Here is a 19,225-nt window from a genome sequence, read left to right as displayed (position 1 = left end):
ACTAATTGGTTGTAAATGGGTGTTCAAAACAAAACTTCGAGCCGATGGATCCATAAAGCGACACAAAGCTCGCTTGGTGGCCAAGGGCTACACTTAGGTAGAAGGTTTGGATTATCATGACAGTTTGCTCCTGTTGCTAAACTCGTTACTGTTAGGTGTGTTCTTGCAGTGGCTGCAACTCGGAATTGACATCTTCTTCACTTGGACGTCAACAACGCTTTTCTCCACGGTGACCTCGATGAGGAGGTCTATATACTCCCTCCACCAAGTTATTGCAAACAGGAGGAGACTCATGTTTGTCATCTTCAAAAATTCCTTTATGGTCTTAAGCAAGCCTCTCACAATTGGTTCTCTAAATTATCTTTTGTTTTACTTGTTGCGGGTTTCACCCAAACTCAGGCGGACCATTCTCTTTTCACCCGCTTTCGGGGTCAGTCGTTTACTCTTATACTTGTTTATGTTAATGACATTCTCATGGCAGGTAATGATCTCCATGATATTAGCACTTTCAAAGTCACGCTTGCTAAAAAATTCAAACTAAAGGATCTTGGCAAATTGAAATATTTCCTTTGCCTCAAAGTTGCTCACTCTCCCACTTGCATATTTCTTAATTAACGCAGATATGCTATTGACATCCTCACTGATAGCGGTCATCTTGGTATTCGTCCTGCCCATTTTCCCAAAGAACAAAATCTCAAGCTCAGTAATACTGATGGTGATCTTCTCTCCGATTCAAGCTCGTTTCAGCAACTCATTGGATGTTTGATATATCTCACCATAACTCGTCTTGATATTGTGTTTTCAGTCAACATTCTCAATCAATTTATGCACCAGCCTAGACGGCCACATTATGATGCTGTTGTATGTGTTTTTCGATACATTAAGACGTCTCCAAGACAGGGCTTATTTTTTCCTACTGCCAACACTCATCAAGTCTCCGCCTCTTCTGATTTGGATTGGGCTAGTTGTCCCCTCACTCGCCGCTCCACCACTGGTTTTTTCATTCAGTTAGGCACTAGTTCGATTTCCTGGTGCACTAAGAAACAAACTACCGTGTCTCGCTCCTTCGCCAAAGCTGAGTACCATGCACTTGCTTCCACTACATGTGAACTTACATGGCTCAAAACTCTTTTAAATGATCTTGGAGTACTGCATTCCCAGCCTATGCTCTTATATTGTGACAACCAAGTAGTTCTTCACATTGCCCAGTGTAGTGATCCTTAAAAAAAATTTAAAAATAAAAAATAAAAAAAGTTAAATTAAAATTTAAAAAAAAATATTAATTAATTAATTAATGAAATATTTATTATTATTAATAATATAATATAATATAATAAAAATATAATATTATAATAAAATATATTTTATATATAAATAATATAACTTGAAGGATCTCAAGGATCCTTCAGGAAGAAGATACAGAGGCTCCCGCATCCTCTGTTTCCCCTCGTCTTCTCTCTCCCACTTTCCTCCATCTCATCTACGTTATTTGACCGATCAAAAATCTTAAAATACCGTTGGCCTCTACTCGCCGCCACCGATATTTCTACTGGTGCGGATCTATCGTGGGAGCAGCGTAGGCATATCTCCTGGGGTAAGGTCAAATCTTAAACTTGCCTCAATTTCTCTTAAACTATAAGCCCCATTAACGAATGAAAATTTTTGAAGACTCGTGGGGAGATTCTCTACAATCTAGTCAGAGTGGATTTTCGAATTGGAGCTCCGGGGTACCAATCCTAAAATAGGGGTAAGTTTGATAACTTAGGTTTTTGTTAGGCTATTTAGGGTATTCAAAACTTAGGAAAATTTTAGGGAAAGTTACTCTAAGAATTATGACGAATAATATGGTGAAATTTGAATTTCAAGGTTCATGGGTTTTTGAACACCTGGGGTGTAGGCGGGGGTGTTAGCGAGCTTTTTCAGGAATCGGGTAAGGGAATTAAGTTAAATCAGTAATTTTATGAAATGTGAAACCATTTAATTGTTATGTTTATATAAATATATTTATTTATTTATTTATTTGGGAATTTAAATGTTATTTTGAAAACCAACCGTTCGAAATGGATTTTACAAACTTAGGATATATGGTATGATATTTTTAAATAAAATGAACGGTGGAAAGTTGGTTTGTTTATATGGATATGTTAAAATGTGAAAAAAATCGTGTGGCAGATGATTTAATTTGTATGAATTATTGTATATCTAGATTTGGGATTTTGAAATACTAAATTGTTTGTGAAATACTAGAAATGCTTGTGAAAATACTGGAACTGTTTATGAAATGCAGGAGTTTGAACTAACGGCCAATGGCCGAGTATTGTTTGATTGGCCAAGGGTTAGGATTATTATTTGACAGTCGAGGACGGAGTTTTAATTGGTGGCTATAAGCCAGATTGTATTTTGTGGTCGAGGGGCCAAGTGTTTGGAATAATAGGAAATATATGTGAATTAACATTTTAAATGGTGATTTCTATTATCTAAATTACACGATATGCTTTAAGAACCCTGGGGACCAGTGTATTGTGAGCGCGATACTATTGCTAGTTAGACCATGTGCACCCACACTGTCTGGATAGAAGTGTAGGGGGTTCAGCCAACTGCCTGCGTGAGGTTGAAGTAAGGGTATCTGACCTACAGCCTTGCTGTGGATGTCTACAGATGTGTTTGCAGAGGATGTTGTTTTTGACTTTGTTTGGACTGATCACCCAGGCTTAGTCCAGCCTTCGAGCCGCACAACTCGTGTCATGGGGATGTAAATGACGTGTTTGTCATAGGAAGTGTCTTATATACATATCTATTAATTTATGTGAATACAGTTAATTAATAAGATAACTTTGAAAGCTTACTGAGAAAGGTGAGTGCCCTAATAGAAGTAATGGTACTAGAATAGAGGGAAGCTACTTGTAAGAGCGGGTAATCTTCCCTATCCTCGACTAATTGTGTGTGTGAGTGTAAAATAAGAATGTTTTCATAAATGTATTTATCTGCTTAGTGGACTGATTATTTTTTGTACACTAAAAGCATGTTGGCCACACACTGACATTAACTTAGTCTTTCCCTTACTAAGTTGTGTCTTACCCCTACTTTACAAACTGTCTTTTTAGGGAATCCTAGAGATCGGGTCTAGCGGGCTAGAGGAGCCGGGCTAGTGGTGTAAATTTTTTGTAAGTAGTGTGTAGATAGAGATTTTATTTTTGTTGAGTTTTATAGGATGTAGTTATGTGGAAATGGATATATTCGTGTATAAAGATGCTTAGAATTCTGATAATATAATTTGAGGATTTTATATTTTATTTTAGTTGCGCATATGTGTTTTATATTTGATGAACAAGATATCAGGTACACAAACGTCACTAAAATAGCACTCCGGACCCACGTAGCGGGTCGGGGTCGTTACACCCAGTATAAAATATATAGAAATCGATTGTCACATTGTTCGTGAGAAGTTACGGGCTAACCTCTTTTTCACGAAGCATATTCCTACCTACAGTCAGCTTGCCGATATCTTCACCAAAGTTTTGGGTCATGAACATTTCTAAAACTTATCACGCAAGTTGGGCATTACAGATCTTCATGGTCCAACTTGAGGGGGAGTATTAGAGAAATATACTTTCCAACTTAGACAAATATAAACTTTCCTTTTTTTCAATTATCTCATGTATATATATACCCTTGTAATCCTTGTAATTGTGTGAATCAATAGAGAGAATTATTCTTCTCCAATTCTAACAATTAATAATCACTTTTGGGAGACCAATTAAGGAAAAAACAAAAATTTGTGATGGATTCATTTTTTTACTTTGCAATATCAAAATTATAGTTGTCTAAATTTACCATAACAAACATGTGATAAAATAGTATTATAAATAACAACATGCATCATTCATTGTGTAGAGAAATTTAATTAGGGAGATCTAATAATTCTTTGGTTGGTTATACCTTTATCATTTTGAATTATCATACTAAAAATCAAAGAAATGGAAAAGGAGATGGGAGAGAGGGAAAAAAATAAAACAAATAAATGACTAATCATCAAGTCTTGATCTTTTTAAAGGGCACCAATTATATTAGCATGTCAATTCATCCAATTTGGTATTTCTTAATTGCTCCATTCTAAGTAAAATTATTTAAATTTAATAGACTAACAAACATTTATGTGAGTTGAATTCAGGTAAGTTGTGTAACATCTTTCTCTTTCGAATTTATTGGATATGGTCAGGTAAGGGTGAACAAACGGTTGGTTTGGTGAAATTCGGTTAATCATTTTCATTAACCGAACCGACCGAATAAGGGGTATTAACCGAACCTCGCCCGACCGAATTACATGTTCAAGTAATTCAGTTAATCGAATTTAACCAAAATTATTTAAAACTAATTATTAAAAACAAAATTTTGGTGAAGCTTAATTATTTAGCATATATTAATTTATATTTTAAATTTAATTAATTATTAAATCGGTTAATCGGTTAACCGAATTTATATTTCCTATTCATCGAATCGAAAACCGAAAACCAAATTTTGGTGAAGGTTAACCAAACCGATTTTTTTACCCGGACCGAACCGAACCAAACCGAATAATTTCAATCTGTTAAATCGATTAATTCAGGTTTTCCCGAATTATCCTCACCCCTATGCGGCATAGATTCAAATATCGATTATTTAATGAGGGGAACCTTAAGTTTATTATTTGGCCTCTAAAGGAGGACCACCACTCGTTGGAGTTATTCACCTACCATGGCAGACAGAGACAAGGGAACGGCTAAACCATTTGCAGCTTCCCCATAAAGGAAAAACCAAGATAGCCATTTTTGTATTTTGCATTTTGTACTTTGTAGTTTGTGCAATGAAAGAAGCAATTTGTCCCAAACTCTGAACTATGTATGTATTGCTGTCTATTTCAAGAAAATTTTTTTTTCTTATTTTTTAGGTTTTTCAAAAAATGGTGAGAAAAATATATTTACTTCTCCTATATTTATAGAAATTTGGAGTTCCTCTAGATTTTAATTTGTGTCAATTTGGACAATACTTAGTATAAGATTTTAGGATTTAAGGAGTATAAATTTTAAATTTTGAATTTCGTTAGGAATTGTGCGTATGTAAGCAAATTTAATATAATTTTGAGTAAAATTTTATTTAAATATATATAAAATTTAACTTGATCTGTCATTCAAGATACATTGTTTGTGTTTTACAAAAGATTGAAACTTGAAATTGAGTTTGTGCGAATTTAGAGAAAATATATTATAAATTTGTAATATTGTGGTAGGTGAATTAATTAAATGTTGATTTACTGTTATTATGCATGTGCCTCACAAATCATTTAATAGAAGAATATTGTGTTAATTTATTGCCAATTTGACTAAAAAATTTAATTATTATTGCTTTAAAATAAAAGAATATACATGGAAATGACAAATTTCACATTAAATGACAAAAATAAATTAAAATGATAAATATACATTGTAATTTACTATTTATTAATTACAAATAAAGTATTATTAATTAACCAACGCAATTGAAAAATATAAAAAACTTATCAGATTTTTTGAATGGATTAGAACACATATTCTTAGTCACAAATTTCATCTAAAAAATAATCCCTCTAATAATTTATTTAATAAGATAAATAGTTAGTTTTCTATTTAGAAACCAATCATTGGATTGAATTTTGGAAATTTTTTTAAAATAACATATTAACAAATATCATTGTGATAACAAAATCTAATTGTTTTATTTCTAGAATATACCATTCGTTCTCTAAATATATAATAAATATCTCTGTTCATTTTCTTTAATCTTAAAAAATTAATAACTCAAAACGGAATGAGACAGTTCAACAGTTCTTTATTTTGTATTTTTATTTGAATTGTGACAACGCCGTACGGGCCCATTTATCGTCCCCTGTTTCAATAACATCCTGCGCAGCTGCGCTCGTCCAAGTTCACTTCTTCTGAAAATCAATCAGCGTCCATGGAGGGTCTGTTAAAATGCTCTGCGAACTACGTCCCTCTGTCTCCCATAAGCTTCCTGGAGCGATCGGCCATTGTGTACAGAGACAGATTGTCTGTAGTGTATGGAAATGTCAAGTACACATGGGGAGAGACGTTCCAGAGATGTCTTAGGCTGGCTTCTGCCCTCACCCAACTGGGGATTTCTCCTGGAGACGTCGTGAGTTCAATTTCTTGTTCTGAGTTATCTTTAATTTGATCTATTTTGATACTCTTTGAGGCTTCTTCGTTCTGGGTTTTCTCTAATTTGCTTTATTTTGATACTCAATGAGGCTTCTCCGTTCTGGGTTATCTTATTTTTTGCTTTATTTTGATACTCCATGGGTTCTTGGTTCTGGGTTATATTTGATTGCCTTTGTTTTGATGCTCTCTGGCCGTGATTGGTTAAAGCTGCATGCTAGTAAATTCTCATAATCGGTTTCTGATGAATTATCCCGGTGTCTGATGAACTAGGACATTTCTTTGCATAATGTCCCTTTTGGTTGCAGATGTAACATCGATGATCTTTTTGGGTCCTCTCTGTGCTTCTTCGTTCTGGGTTTTCTCTAATTTGCTTTATTTTGATAATCGATGAGGCTGGGTTATCTTAATTTTTGCTTTATTTTGATACTGCATGTGTTCTTGGCCCTGAAATTATATTTAGTTGCCTTTGTTTTGATGTTCTCTGGCCGTGACTGGTTAAAGTTGCATGCTATTAAATTCTCATAATCGGTGTCTATTGAACTATCCCGGTGTCTGATGAACTATCCCTTTTGGTTAGTTTAAACTTATGTGATAGAAATGTGCGCAGGTGGCTGTCAAAGAAAGTGGGGGAAAAGAGCTAGACTTGTTCTGTTTCTATTTCTTTTTTCATTTTTCTATTTATTCTCTACATCGTTCTAAGTTATAAAATTAATAATTTTCAATTCATTTGCATGCTTTATTTGATATTTTACCTGTTTTATTGTAGTTATGCTTTATTTTCAATTCATATTGTAGTTATGCTTGCAGTTTGGCCGTAGGGTTCTGATTGTAATTTTTGGTACTGTACTTGTTACATTGAGTACCAGACTGCATGCGAAGCTGAGATCTCATTTTCAATAAACAATTGCAGTTCAATTTTTATATTTTATTGGTGTTTGTTGCTTGTGCATACCCTAAGGTCATCTTGTGCTGGGTGGATGTTGATGGTTTTCCTTTTCCATTGTCACAAGTCAAACTAATTTAGGACATCATGCTTGTCTATGACCGCTTGTCTTTAGTAGTGTAGTTTTTATTCTTTGAGTAGGATAATGCCTTATTCAAATAGGGAAATATGACTCTTTATGTTTCCTATTGCCAAAGTTAGAATACTGTATAAAGCTCTTTAGGAAAGGGTGATTGTTCATCATTAATTGTTAGACTCTATGACTATTTTAAATGTGTGTAACCTACTTGCTTCCTTTACTAAACACATGTTGCGGATGGAGGTGTAAACAATAAATTACATTTTTTACGATTTACCGTGTCATTGAGTGACTCTCACTTGCGTTCGTTACTGCTTCCACTTACTTTATATACGATGGTTGTGAATTTATTTATGCGGTGAAACTGCAGTTTACTTTCAGTTGTCTAGTTAAGCTACTGTGCTACAACTAGTGCCGCACAACCCTTTACAAGGTGTGAGGTGTTCGGCCTGTCATGGTGTTAGACCTCATTAATTGTGATGTGCTTTATGATTGTGAGATTGTATAAGCATTAGTGAGAAAACCATACTAAGCACTAACATTGAGAGAATTAATGTGCTAGAGGTGCAGGATGAAACTACCAACAATGTGGCCTTAGGGATGGCTCAACTTTCATAACATGTTGGTTTATTGGAGGGATCCAAAAAATAGCTCCATTAAGGAGTTACATAAGATTTCCATGGTACCATAGAAGCGATACAACACCATATGCATAAGTTTATCATGCAATGAAACTAATAGTTCGTGCTATCGGGACTTCCACTTCGGCAATTTGGGGTAGAATAAGAAAAATAAGGGTGCTAGGTCCCAAAGCCCAAAGCATATGTGAGTGCCCATGATGTAAAGGAGTTAGAAAAGTTCTTATTCGACATGAAGCAATGGTTTTGTGTAGTGAGGACTGACTCAAAGGAGGCTAAAACATACATGGCAACTATGTACTTGAGTGGTGACCCTAAACTGTGGTGGTGTACCATGTACAATGAGATTCAGAATAAAAATGAATTGTTATTGGTACTTGGGCATACTTGAAAATAGAGCTCAAGACACCATGTAGGCAGGCCACTCAGGATGCCATTGGATGTTAGCATTGTTAAAGTAGAAGTATTATTGGCCACACATGCATGATGAAGTGGTTGAGTATATATGGACCTATCTGACTTGCCAAAAAGACAAAGTCAAGTGAAATAAGATTGCATGACTATTGAAGCTTGTTCAAATACCAATAACATCGTGGGTGGGTGTCTCAATTGACTTCACCACGAACTTGTTCAAAATTGGGGACATAGGGTCTATGCTTGTGGTTATAGAAAAGTTTTCAAAGTATGATGTTTTTATACCAGCACCAAAGTACTACTCGACATAGGAGATAGAACAATTGTTCTCAAGCATATTGTGAAGTATTGGGGTGTTCTCTAAAACATTTTCAATGACTGTGACACAAGATTCACATGAAAATTATGGATAGAATTTTTCAGAATCCTTAGTTCATAACTTGACATCTCTTTCAGTTACCACTCGTGAATAGATAGATAAAAAGATTCAATAGGCTACTAGAGAAGTACTTTTGCCATTTCATCACTTCCAACCAAAAGAATTGGGTGTAGTTACTTGAAGTGGGTTGATTATGTTTCAACCCCCAAAAGAGCTTAACAACCAACAAGAGTCCTTATCTTGTAATAGACCAATTATTGATTGCCTCACACAATGGATGGCCATACAAAGGAAAAAGTTTGAGGCCATACATCTTCACTAAAGAATAGAGACGGACTGTAGAGATCGCCTAAGTTTACCTAGAGAAAGCTTTGAATGAATGAAGAAGTGAATGACTTGGTCCTTGTTAAGCTCCATCTAGAACATATCTTCACTATGAGTCTAAGATAGTAGAGTATTTTGCAAATATGAAGGATCAATCCCCATTTTAGTCAAGTTTAGAAAAACCTCTTACAAGGTTGATCATCCAGCTTGGCTGAAGGTACACTCTATGTTTCACATTAGCTGCCTCAAGCCATTCATCGTCGACACTATGATCCAACCCAAATCCAATCAACCATTAACTAGAGCACCGGTGAAGACATCACAACCCGACAAATGAGAAGTTGAAGATATTCTTGTAGATAGAGAGTTCATATTATCAAGGAAGAAGTGACACAAGTTCTTTGTTATGTGGAACTGTGGAAGGACCTAGAGATGAAGAAATGGAACTATTCATGGAAAAAGTTGAACTATTGTTAGCATCAAAGTCTACGAGGATGTTGATTGCATAAGTGGGGGAGAATGTCACAAGTCAAGCTTTTTCAGTTCATTGGCCTACAACTACTCGTCTTTTGTGCACGGGATGGATAACCATTGGGTAAATAATAGTGTAGGTTTTATTTTGAGTAGGATAATGTCTTAGTCAGAAAGGAGTTGCTAAGTTGATGTTTACTAGTACTAGAGTTAGAATAGTGTAGAAAGCTCTTTAAGGTCACTAGCTATTGTAAATTTGTTTAGCATACTCGCCTCCCATGCTAAACACATCTATGGAGGTATGAACAATGAATTGCATTGCTTAACAATTTACCACGTGACTCTTCTTTGCTTTCATGATTGCTTACTACTTTCACTTACTTTGTATTCAATGTTCATGTGGCGAAACCACAATTTTACTTTCACTAGTTAACCTAGTGTATTACGACTAGTGCTACATGGCACTTCACAAGGTGTGAAGTGTTCTGCGGTTCGGCCCTTCCATCCATGCTTATGAGTTTTATTTTTAAGTTTGTATTAAATGTTCTAAGATAGAGAATGTTAGCACAATAGACGATCAACGATTTTTAGTTCTTGTTGAGGTAGTGGTTATGGGAAGACCTGATGATCACTAGGGAGAGACACCTTCTGCATTCGTAAAGTTGAAGGTTTGATGTAGTGCCAGTTCCAAGGAGATTATTGACTAATGTTGGGATCATTTGCCACATTATATGATACCTCAAACTGTTTTTTTTTTTCAGGAGTTGCCAAAGAATTTGACTAGAAAGACACAAAAATTTTCAGGGAGAAGGCCAACGCTCTGGGAAGTCTTTCAAAATGGAGGAAAATTTGAGGTGGCTTTAGGTAGGAGGCAACAATTTTATTTTGAGTAGAAAGACACAAAAATTTTCAGGGTGAAGGCCAATGCTCTGTGAAGTCTTTCAAAGTGGAGGAAAATTTGAGGTTGCTTTAGGTGTGAAGCAACAATTTTATTTGATTGCCAGTTCGTCCATGTAGTATATATGTCTATTGTGTTGTACCTGCTGTGGCCCTTGTAGCCCTATGCATCACTCCTCTTCTGAAGGAGGAGGTCGGGGTTCAAGTTGGGTGTTGGGAGAAGACTGCCCTTCTGGGGTGAAGGCTAGGAATTATGATGTGTGTGTGCGCACGCATGTATTTTACTCAGCAATATAAAGCTGTTCTTGCTATGCTGAAGCAAAAGTGGTTTGGCCAGAGTTGCATATGTATTTTCTCCGTGTTCTACCACAATTAATTTTATTGATCACAAAATCAACAGTTTGGGATTTGCAATTAAGACCTTCACCTTTTTGTGCTACAATCTTTAGTAGCACTATAGTTGCCACTTCTATTTTCCTTCTCCATTTGTTTCCTGAGAAATGACAGAACAAACATAAAATTCTGGGATTAGATTTTTCATTTTTCAGGAGATTAAGAAGGAGAAAAAAATAAAAATTATTTTTTCTTTAAAAAGGATAGCCACACAAAAAAGATAGGCACTGCAAATAACGAGATATCAAAGGCTGGATCTGGGTAGAAATCATGAGCATCCATGAATGTCTGTTCAAATTCCCTGCAAAATATGGCCCCCATCTCCTGTAAGCTACTTAGAGCATACCAGAGACAGATTTTCTGTGGCATACGGAAATGTGGAGTATGGATGGAAAGAGATGTTTTGAATATGTCAAAACTTACTTCTGCTCTGACCCAACTGGTGATTTCTTGTAGACTCCATCAGTCTAGTTTATCTACTTGCTATCTTTGTTTTGCTTTATTTTGATTATATCTGCCATTGACTGATTAATTTGCATGTTTCTTATCTTCTGATAATCTGATCACTGTTTGCTGAGCTATCCTTTCTTGTTAATTTAAACTGTGATTTTTAGCTTGATGGGTTCGATCTGTGTTGATAGAAATGTTCTTGGGTGGCTGTGGAAGGAATAAAGAGGAAAAGAAAAAAAGCTAGATGTCTTCTGTTATTGTTCAGTTTTCCACCTCCTTTTCTTTTAACTGTCACACATTGTTCCAAATTCCATTTAAAGTGTTTTGGGCTGTGATGATCCACTCGGGTGGCTGTGGGAGAGAGAGAGAGAGAGAGCTAGATGTCTTCTAATATTGCTCAGTTTTCCTCTTTTACATTTTGACATGTCATAAAATTTATTGATTTTTAATTCATTTGCATGGTATTTTTTTAAAAAAAATAATGTTGTACCTGTTTTTAGTAATTTTGCTTGTAGTTTGATTTTGAGTTCTGATTCCGATTTTTGACATTATAATTGTTACACAGAGTTTCAAATTCCACGCAAAGTTGAGCTCCAAATTTAGTAAAAGGTTTGTGGTGACCGTCCCTAGGATATGATAGCCCTTCTCATTATGTTTGTACTCGTCAATGGGGGAACTAAGAACAGCCTAAAACTTGATGACAGCTAAGAGAGACAAGAGACGGTTAAGATTTTTTTTATTAAAATTGGAATGTCTGCATCATGAAAACAACAACAATGACAGCCAAACCTCAAGTCCCACTAGGTAGTGTCAACTACATGATTTCTCTTGTACTATTCCGCATTGATCTAAGGTAATGTCCTTCGAAAGTTGGAGTGTTAAATCCTTAGTGTCTCAGTCCCCCTCTACTGTTAATGGCAATCAACTCACTTATTTGTTTATTATTTGGACTATTTTCTCGTTCACAAACTGTCTGAACTGCTCTTCCCTTATCCTGTCTTCTATATGTTTTACACTTGCCACGGATATGTTTTTCAATCCTTTCTTTATGTTTTAGAGTTATAATACTCTTGCATCTTAAGTTCTGAACATTCTTATTTTCGCAACTTTTACTTTTGGATATGTTATTTCTCAATTGCCCAACATTATGATCCATTTAGCATAGCTGAACTTATAGTTGTCTATAAAACATTCCATGCTTGCAAGACATGGTCAAAGCAGTTCTCCATTTTCCCCCCTTGCCTTAATTGCATGCTATATATGTAGATAAATTGTTGACTAGAAAAGAACTTGATAATTGTCAATTAGTACTTCAAAATAAAAAGAAAATGGTCAAGTGATTGCTAAGTACCCAGAGCAAACCAAGAATATTTTGTACAGTAAACGAAGTCAACCGTAAATTAGGAAGGATCAAAAGTCAAAACAGCAGGCTTGACTTTGTCCACTGTGAGGCCCAAAATCAGAGATTTGCACATGTGTCTCACCCGATTTACTTTTTTCCAAATCAGGCTTCCTCAAAATGGATGGATTGTGCCCTGCCCTCATGTGCATGTGGTGAGCTCTTGATGCTTGTTTATCATTTTATTCACAAAGCCCAAGTAACTCTCCCATATATTAAGAGGTCCAAGGGAGGCTAAACAAGGGATGTGGATTTTGGGACAAGCTTTAAAAAGAGCAAACATGAATGTGGCACCAAGGATACAGTAAACCAAGGACACCAATTGTTTTAGACACTCAAAAAATCAAATGAATGTCGCCCCAAGGGTATGGTAAGTTAAGGACACCAATTGTTTTAGACAGTCAAAAAGCCAACAAGAACATTTTATTAATGGATAGTACATCAAAATTGAAATGTAATGCGTATTCTGGCATTACTTTTTCCAGGAGAAGATTTTTATTTTAAACAATATTCCCTCGTGATTCTTAATGTGTTAATAAGTTGCTGGTTGAGCACCTGATATTTGATGAATGTAGAGACATGATAATTTCTCTTCTGAATATCATGTGGAGCTAATGGACATGTTTTCCTTATTCTAGTTCTATTTTCATCTCTCTCTCTCTCTCTCTCTCATACACACACACACACACAAACACACACACAATTTTATTCTTGTGAACTTTCTTGACTTTATCTAAACAGGTTGCGACATTGGCTCCAAACATTCCAGCAATGTATGAGCTACATTTTGGTGTTCCAATGGCTGGGGCAGTTCTTTGTACACTGAACACACGTCACAATTCTGCAATGGTGTCATCGTTGATCAGGCATTCGGAGGCCAAAATTATCTTTGTAGACTACCAATATCTTGCTGTTGCAAATGGAGCATTCGAAATTTTATCCAGGACAGGTTCCAAGCTACCCCTACTAGTCTTAATTCCAGAATGTGAGAAACCATCCCTCACTCTTACAAACAATACTGACTCAACCTCCAAGAATTATGATTACGAGAATATTATAGCCATGGGAGAACATGATTTTGTCATTAAACGACCAAAAGATGAATGGGATCCTATCTCACTTAACTACACATCAGGAACAACATCAAGCCCAAAAGGAGTTGTATATAGCCACAGAGGTGCCTATCTGAATTCTCTAGCAGCAGTTCTTCTCAGCGACATGAGCTCAATGCCTGTTTATTTGTGGACTGTCCCCATGTTTCACTGCAATGGATGGTGCTTCACTTGGGGAGTGGCATCTCAAGGTGGCACCAATATCTGCCTCAGAAATATCAGTGCACAGGCAATGTTCAGAAGTATTGCTCAGCACAAGGTCACGCACATGGGTGGTGCTCCAACAGTTCTAAACATGCTGATCAATGCCCCAGCTAGTGAACAGAGGGCACTTCCGGGCAAAGTGTCCGTGGTGACAGGTGCTGCTCCAGTTCCACCACAAGTACTTTTTAAGATGGAAGAACTAGGATTTGATGTAACTCACTCGTATGGGTTGACAGAAACATATGGTCCTGGGACAATCTGCACCTGGAAACCTGAATGGAATTCCTTGCTCCCTGATGCACGTGCAAAGATCAAGGCTCGCCAGGGTTTGCACCATCTTGGCATGGAGGAGGTTGATATAAAAGATGCTGTTACTATGAAGAGTGTACCGCCTGATGGAAAAACATTGGGTGAGGTTATGTTCAGAGGTAACACTGTGATGAATGGGTACTTAAAAGATGCCAAAGCAACCCAAGAAAATTTCACTGGTGGGTGGTTTCACAGTGGAGACTTGGGTGTGAAGCACCCAGATGGTTACATAGAGTTAAAGGATCGTTCAAAAGACATCATCATTTCTGGGGGAGAGAATATCAGCACAATAGAGGTTGAATCGGTGATTTTTGGTCACCCAGCAGTTTTTGATGCAGCAGTTGTGGGAAGACCTGATGATCACTGGGGGGAGACACCTTGTGCATTTGTAAAGCTGAAGGATGGGAGTACTGTCAGTGCTAAGGAGATTATTGACTTTTGTCGGGATCGTTTGCCTCATTATATGGCACCTCGAACTGTTGTTTTTCAGGAGTTACCAAAGACTTCGACTGGAAAGACACAGAAATTTGTTCTCAGGGAGAAAGCCAAGGCCATGGGAAGCCTTTCAAAAAAGAGCAAAATTTGAGACACCTTAATTGGGAGGTATCAGTTTTGCTCGACTGCCACTATGGCTCTTTCAGGCAAAAGGCCAGGGATTACTAAATCTATGCGTGTATATGTGTGCATGTGTGTATGTGTTGGTAAAATAAAGTACTCTTAGATGTACTATATTCATTGTTTTCCTCAATAAATAATTTATTGAGCAAAAAATTCAACAGTTTAGGATTTACAGTTAAAACCTTCACCCTTTTCCTCAATAATCTTCAGTGGCAGCACCTTTGCCACTTGTTATTTTCCTTCCCCATGATTGACAAGTAATAAAACTGTTCAAGACCTTGATAAACAATGTTAACATGGTATCAAAGTTATTGTTGCTAGGAGCTACAGGTTCTAGTCTTGTTGTCGCATTTATTGTTTGGTGTTATTTATCATTTGTGTATCTATCCACATACAATTTGGCTGCACGTGCAGGGAATTGTTAAAATGCTTAATATACATTGTTGGACCACAACCTAAGAGCTTGAGCTTTTAGGTGAAGTGCTGATCTAACAAAATCAAAAATTAAAATTTGAATATTAGATTTGCCATTTTCAGGGACCTTGGAAGAAGAAAGGCCTCGGTTAAAGTTAAGTTAATTCCGTGAAAAAAATTCTAATGCTTATTTATTTATTTATTTATTTATTTTTACTAAAAGAAGGCGGCCCCTCCATTTATTTATTAATATACCCTCACTTTTGGTGGAGGAATATCGTGGTTACAAGATAAAACAAAAGGGAGAGTACAGAAAAATCCTCTAAAAAAAAACTAACAGCAGCAACCAATCAAATTAGGACAATAAAACTAAACATAACTAACAAAGAAGATAAAAATATAAACACAACCAAAATCAAAATAAAATTTATCAAACAAAAATCTAGAGTTGAACTAACGACAAACGGAAACGAGACCCCACCTATCCATCCGAAGAATACCTTTCAGATAACGTGGTAGAAGGTGTTGTTCTTCTTGGATTACATTATTTCCCATTTCTCCTTCTTTAGTAAGAAAATCAGCCGCACTATTGTCTTCCCTATATTGATGTATCACCATGACGTTCATTTTTTCTAACTCCACCACAAGCTCCTCCCAAAATTCTCAAAGATACCACAAAGTACATCTACCTTTCCGAAGCCAATCAATTATAATTCGCGAGTTACTTTCAATAATCACATTAAAATAATGCAAATATTTGCATAAACGAATTCCTTCCCTGATTGCTTTTAATTCCGCACTATTATTTATTTCTTCTTGAATAACATTATTATGCTCAATAGGAGAGGCAAAAAGGAAGGAAAAATAGGTAAAAGTAAAGGATGAGTGGATCTAGACTTTTTCCCATGTTTGATATAGTGTAAAATTAGGAAGGAAAGAAAAAGGAAGAAAATGAATATCTCCACTCCTTCCAAAATCAATCCCTCCGAAAGTGGGAGGATGTGGGAGTATGTGAGGAAAAGAGACTAGCCTATTAAATTGAATTTCCATTCATTTGTTCTTTTGCTTAACCAAATACTAGGGGAGGGAAAGACTTTCCTTTTCCTGCAGCCACACCTTTCCCCCTACCACAGGCAACGTAAATGTTTAATCAGAATGTCCAAGATAACATATTAACATTGAAAAATGAAGAGTCCTTGCATGAAAATAAAGGGATTGGAGATATGGGCTTCTGGGCCAAGCGATCTCACCTCACCTCTCAGCCTCCATTTAGGAGTCCAGGGTTCCATTCCCTCAACTGGGAAAAGGAGACCAAGGGGAGTTGATGCTGCTTAATTCTTTTTATAGTTTTCTTTTGGGTTTTGATGTGGTTAGGCAAACAACACAAAAAAAAATGAAACAAAAAGAATCTTTTTCAGATTAAAAAAGTTAGCAGTCAACCCTTAAAGCTTAGGCTAGGCCGTATGAATAATGAGATATCAATGTCTGAAACTGGGTAGAGTTCATGAGCACCCATGGAGATCTGTTCAAATGCACTGCAAACTATATCCCCGCCTCTTATAAGCTACTTGAGAGTGATCGACCACTATGTTCAGAGACGATGGTCCATGGTGTATCAAAATGTCAAGCACACATGGAGAGAGACGTTTGAAGATATTTGAGACTAGATTTTGCTCTGAGCCAACTGGGGTTTGCTCATGGAGACGTCATAAGTCTAGTTTGTTTGTTTTTGAGCTAAAGATAGTTTGCTTTATTTTGATACTCTCCTACTGCGACTGATTACTTTGCATGCCCTTATATTCTGATAATATGATTGCTATCTGTTGAATCATTGATACAAGACCAATGTCCAACACAAATAAAAAATCAACATCAAATAAAATTGCTGTATAGAAGCCATTTATAGGCCTACAAAGCTTGGAGATCAATGTAAAATCAAAAAATATATATACATGCACAAAGCTCCATGCCATTGGTGGTTTGGGAAGGGCACGATGTATGTAGTCTTACCTCTGCACTTTGAGAGACAGTTTCCTTGCCTTGAGCCTTTGACCTCCAGGCTCGGACGTAACAACAAAATAATTTTAGGAACCTAAATAAACTTAAATATTACTCTCCTAAATAAAGATATCTCAAGAATCTTAAGGATACTTTCTAAATAAAATAGCCAAAATGAATAAAATGAAAATGTAATAAAAACTATGAAAATACAATTTATCTTGCTTGCATGCTGCATCAACCATTATTTATTAATTTAAATTGTGTTTGTGAGATAGAAGTGCTTTAGCTGTTATGATAGAAATGTGCTCTGATAGCTGTGTGCGAAAGTAAGGAAAAAAAAAAAAAAATCTATATGTCTTGAAATTTATTACTTTAAAATTCATTTGCTTGCTGTGTTTGATGTTTTTCCTGTTTCATAGTAGTTTTGCTGGTAGTTTGATTTTGAGTTCTACAATTTTTGGCACACTAATTGTTACATTGAGTACCAAATTCCATGCAAAGTTGAGCTCTTAGTTTTTACTTTTTAATAAGCAAATTTCTGTTTAATTTTCATGTTTGTTGCTTTTTGTTGTTTGTGCATACCTTAGCTCCATCTCCTGCTGTTAGGGTGTTGATGTTTTACTTTTATGTTTATGCTTATAGGTTTTACTGTTATATTTCAACTAAATTTTCTATGAAATACTAATGCTCCTTGGTTTCCTGGGAAAACGGAGGATTTGAGAAGAAAATTTGGAATGTTAACTCATTTCTGTGTCTTGAATTTTGTGCTCTTTGACTAATTGGCTAGGAAAAACGAAAATTTAATCAGAGAGGAGCACATTCCTTGTAAAAGAAATATTCATAATCAGTTTGTTGGATGTTGTTTCACCCATTACTGCTGATCCCTGAAGAGACATGGCCCGTTCTGTTCAAGCTTGCATATGCTCTAACTAGTAATAACCAAGATGAAGAGTTGCTTCTCCGCACCATTTTTTGTAGACTAGTATTTTATTCCTACAACACACAGTCTGCATTCAAATTTTAAGCTACATTTCTTTTCTTAATCCATGGACAATAGACTGATGAGTATTTGGATGGATCATTTAGACCCAATTTGGACGCCAATTTCAAAGAATAGGGTAATTGTTGGGTCTTAAACCCAAATGTGCCTAGTTAATTAGTAGTTCATTTTTTTAGTTTGCTTGTAGTAGGATTATGCGTTTTGGGGGCTTGTTTGCAATTTTTGTGTATTTTAGGGTTCTGTTTGTAATTTCATGTATCTTTATGGGTGCATGTGTAAGTGTGTACAACAATAATAAGTCTTAAGCCCCACTACATGGGGTTGGTTACATGAATCCTTTTCTGTCAATTCACCCAATCCAGAGTGTTTTCCTCTATTAGATTAAAGGTTGTTATGTCCTTCCTCACTACCTCATTTCAAGTTATTTTGACGCTACCTCTAACCATTTTCATGTCAGAAACAATAACTCACTTTTCCTCACAAGTGCTCTACTAGGCATGTGTTTAAAATGCCCAAACCATCTAAGCCTCCCTTCTATTATCTTGTCTTCAACCGATGTTGTGCCTAAATTATTGCATGAATGCTCATTTCTTACTTTATCTTTTAATGTTATACCACTCATTCACCTTAATATTAACATTTCAGCAACTTTTACTTTTTGTACATATTTCTTAGTTGCTCAACATTCTGAACCATAAAGTATAGCAAGTCTTATAATCGTCTTATAAAACTTTTCTTTTAATTTTAAGGATATTCTACAATCAATAACACCGCTAACGCACTTCTCCATTTTACCCAACTTATATGTGTAAATGTGTAACTCCTGTAATTTATGCTTTCCTATAGGTAGGGTGTGAAAGCCATGTAAGAACTAGGTTTTTGTTATGAATTTGAACCGAAAAGAACATGTGATTTCCATTCCTTCTTCTTCCTCTCTCCTCTCCTCTATTCTTCCAATTATGTGTTGGCTGTAATTGCATGATGTTGCC

The 19,225-nt window shown here is 35.9% G+C and overlaps 1 protein-coding gene across 1 annotated transcript; it reads left to right on the top strand.

Moving 5' to 3' along the window:
• The first annotated feature begins 5,843 nt into the window (after nucleotides 1-5,843).
• On the top strand, nucleotides 5,844-15,110 carry LOC131162191 (butanoate--CoA ligase AAE1-like). Its single transcript, XM_058118394.1, has 2 exons — nucleotides 5,844-6,168; nucleotides 13,320-15,110. Exons 1-2 carry the CDS (start codon nucleotides 5,971-5,973, stop codon nucleotides 14,787-14,789), a joined length of 1,668 nt encoding a protein of 555 aa, XP_057974377.1. The 5' UTR covers nucleotides 5,844-5,970; the 3' UTR covers nucleotides 14,790-15,110.
• Nucleotides 15,111-19,225: the final 4,115 nt, after the last annotated feature.

The sequence above is a fragment of the Malania oleifera genome, chromosome 8, assembly GCF_029873635.1.
Source record: "Malania oleifera isolate guangnan ecotype guangnan chromosome 8, ASM2987363v1, whole genome shotgun sequence".
Lineage (NCBI taxonomy): Eukaryota > Viridiplantae > Streptophyta > Magnoliopsida > Santalales > Ximeniaceae > Malania > Malania oleifera.
This window is presented reverse-complemented; position numbering and strand designations above follow the sequence as displayed.

What these genes read in the sequence shown, in the direction of transcription:
- LOC131162191 (XM_058118394.1), top strand. Translation starts at nt 5,971, where the DNA reads ATGGAGGGTCTGTTAAAATGCTCTGCGAACTACGTCCCTCTGTCTCCC. An exon ending in GGATTTCTCCTGGAGACGTC is followed by an intron (nt 6,169 to 13,319) that starts GTGAGTTCAATT and finishes TTATCTAAACAG; the next exon opens with GTTGCGACATTGGCTCCAAA.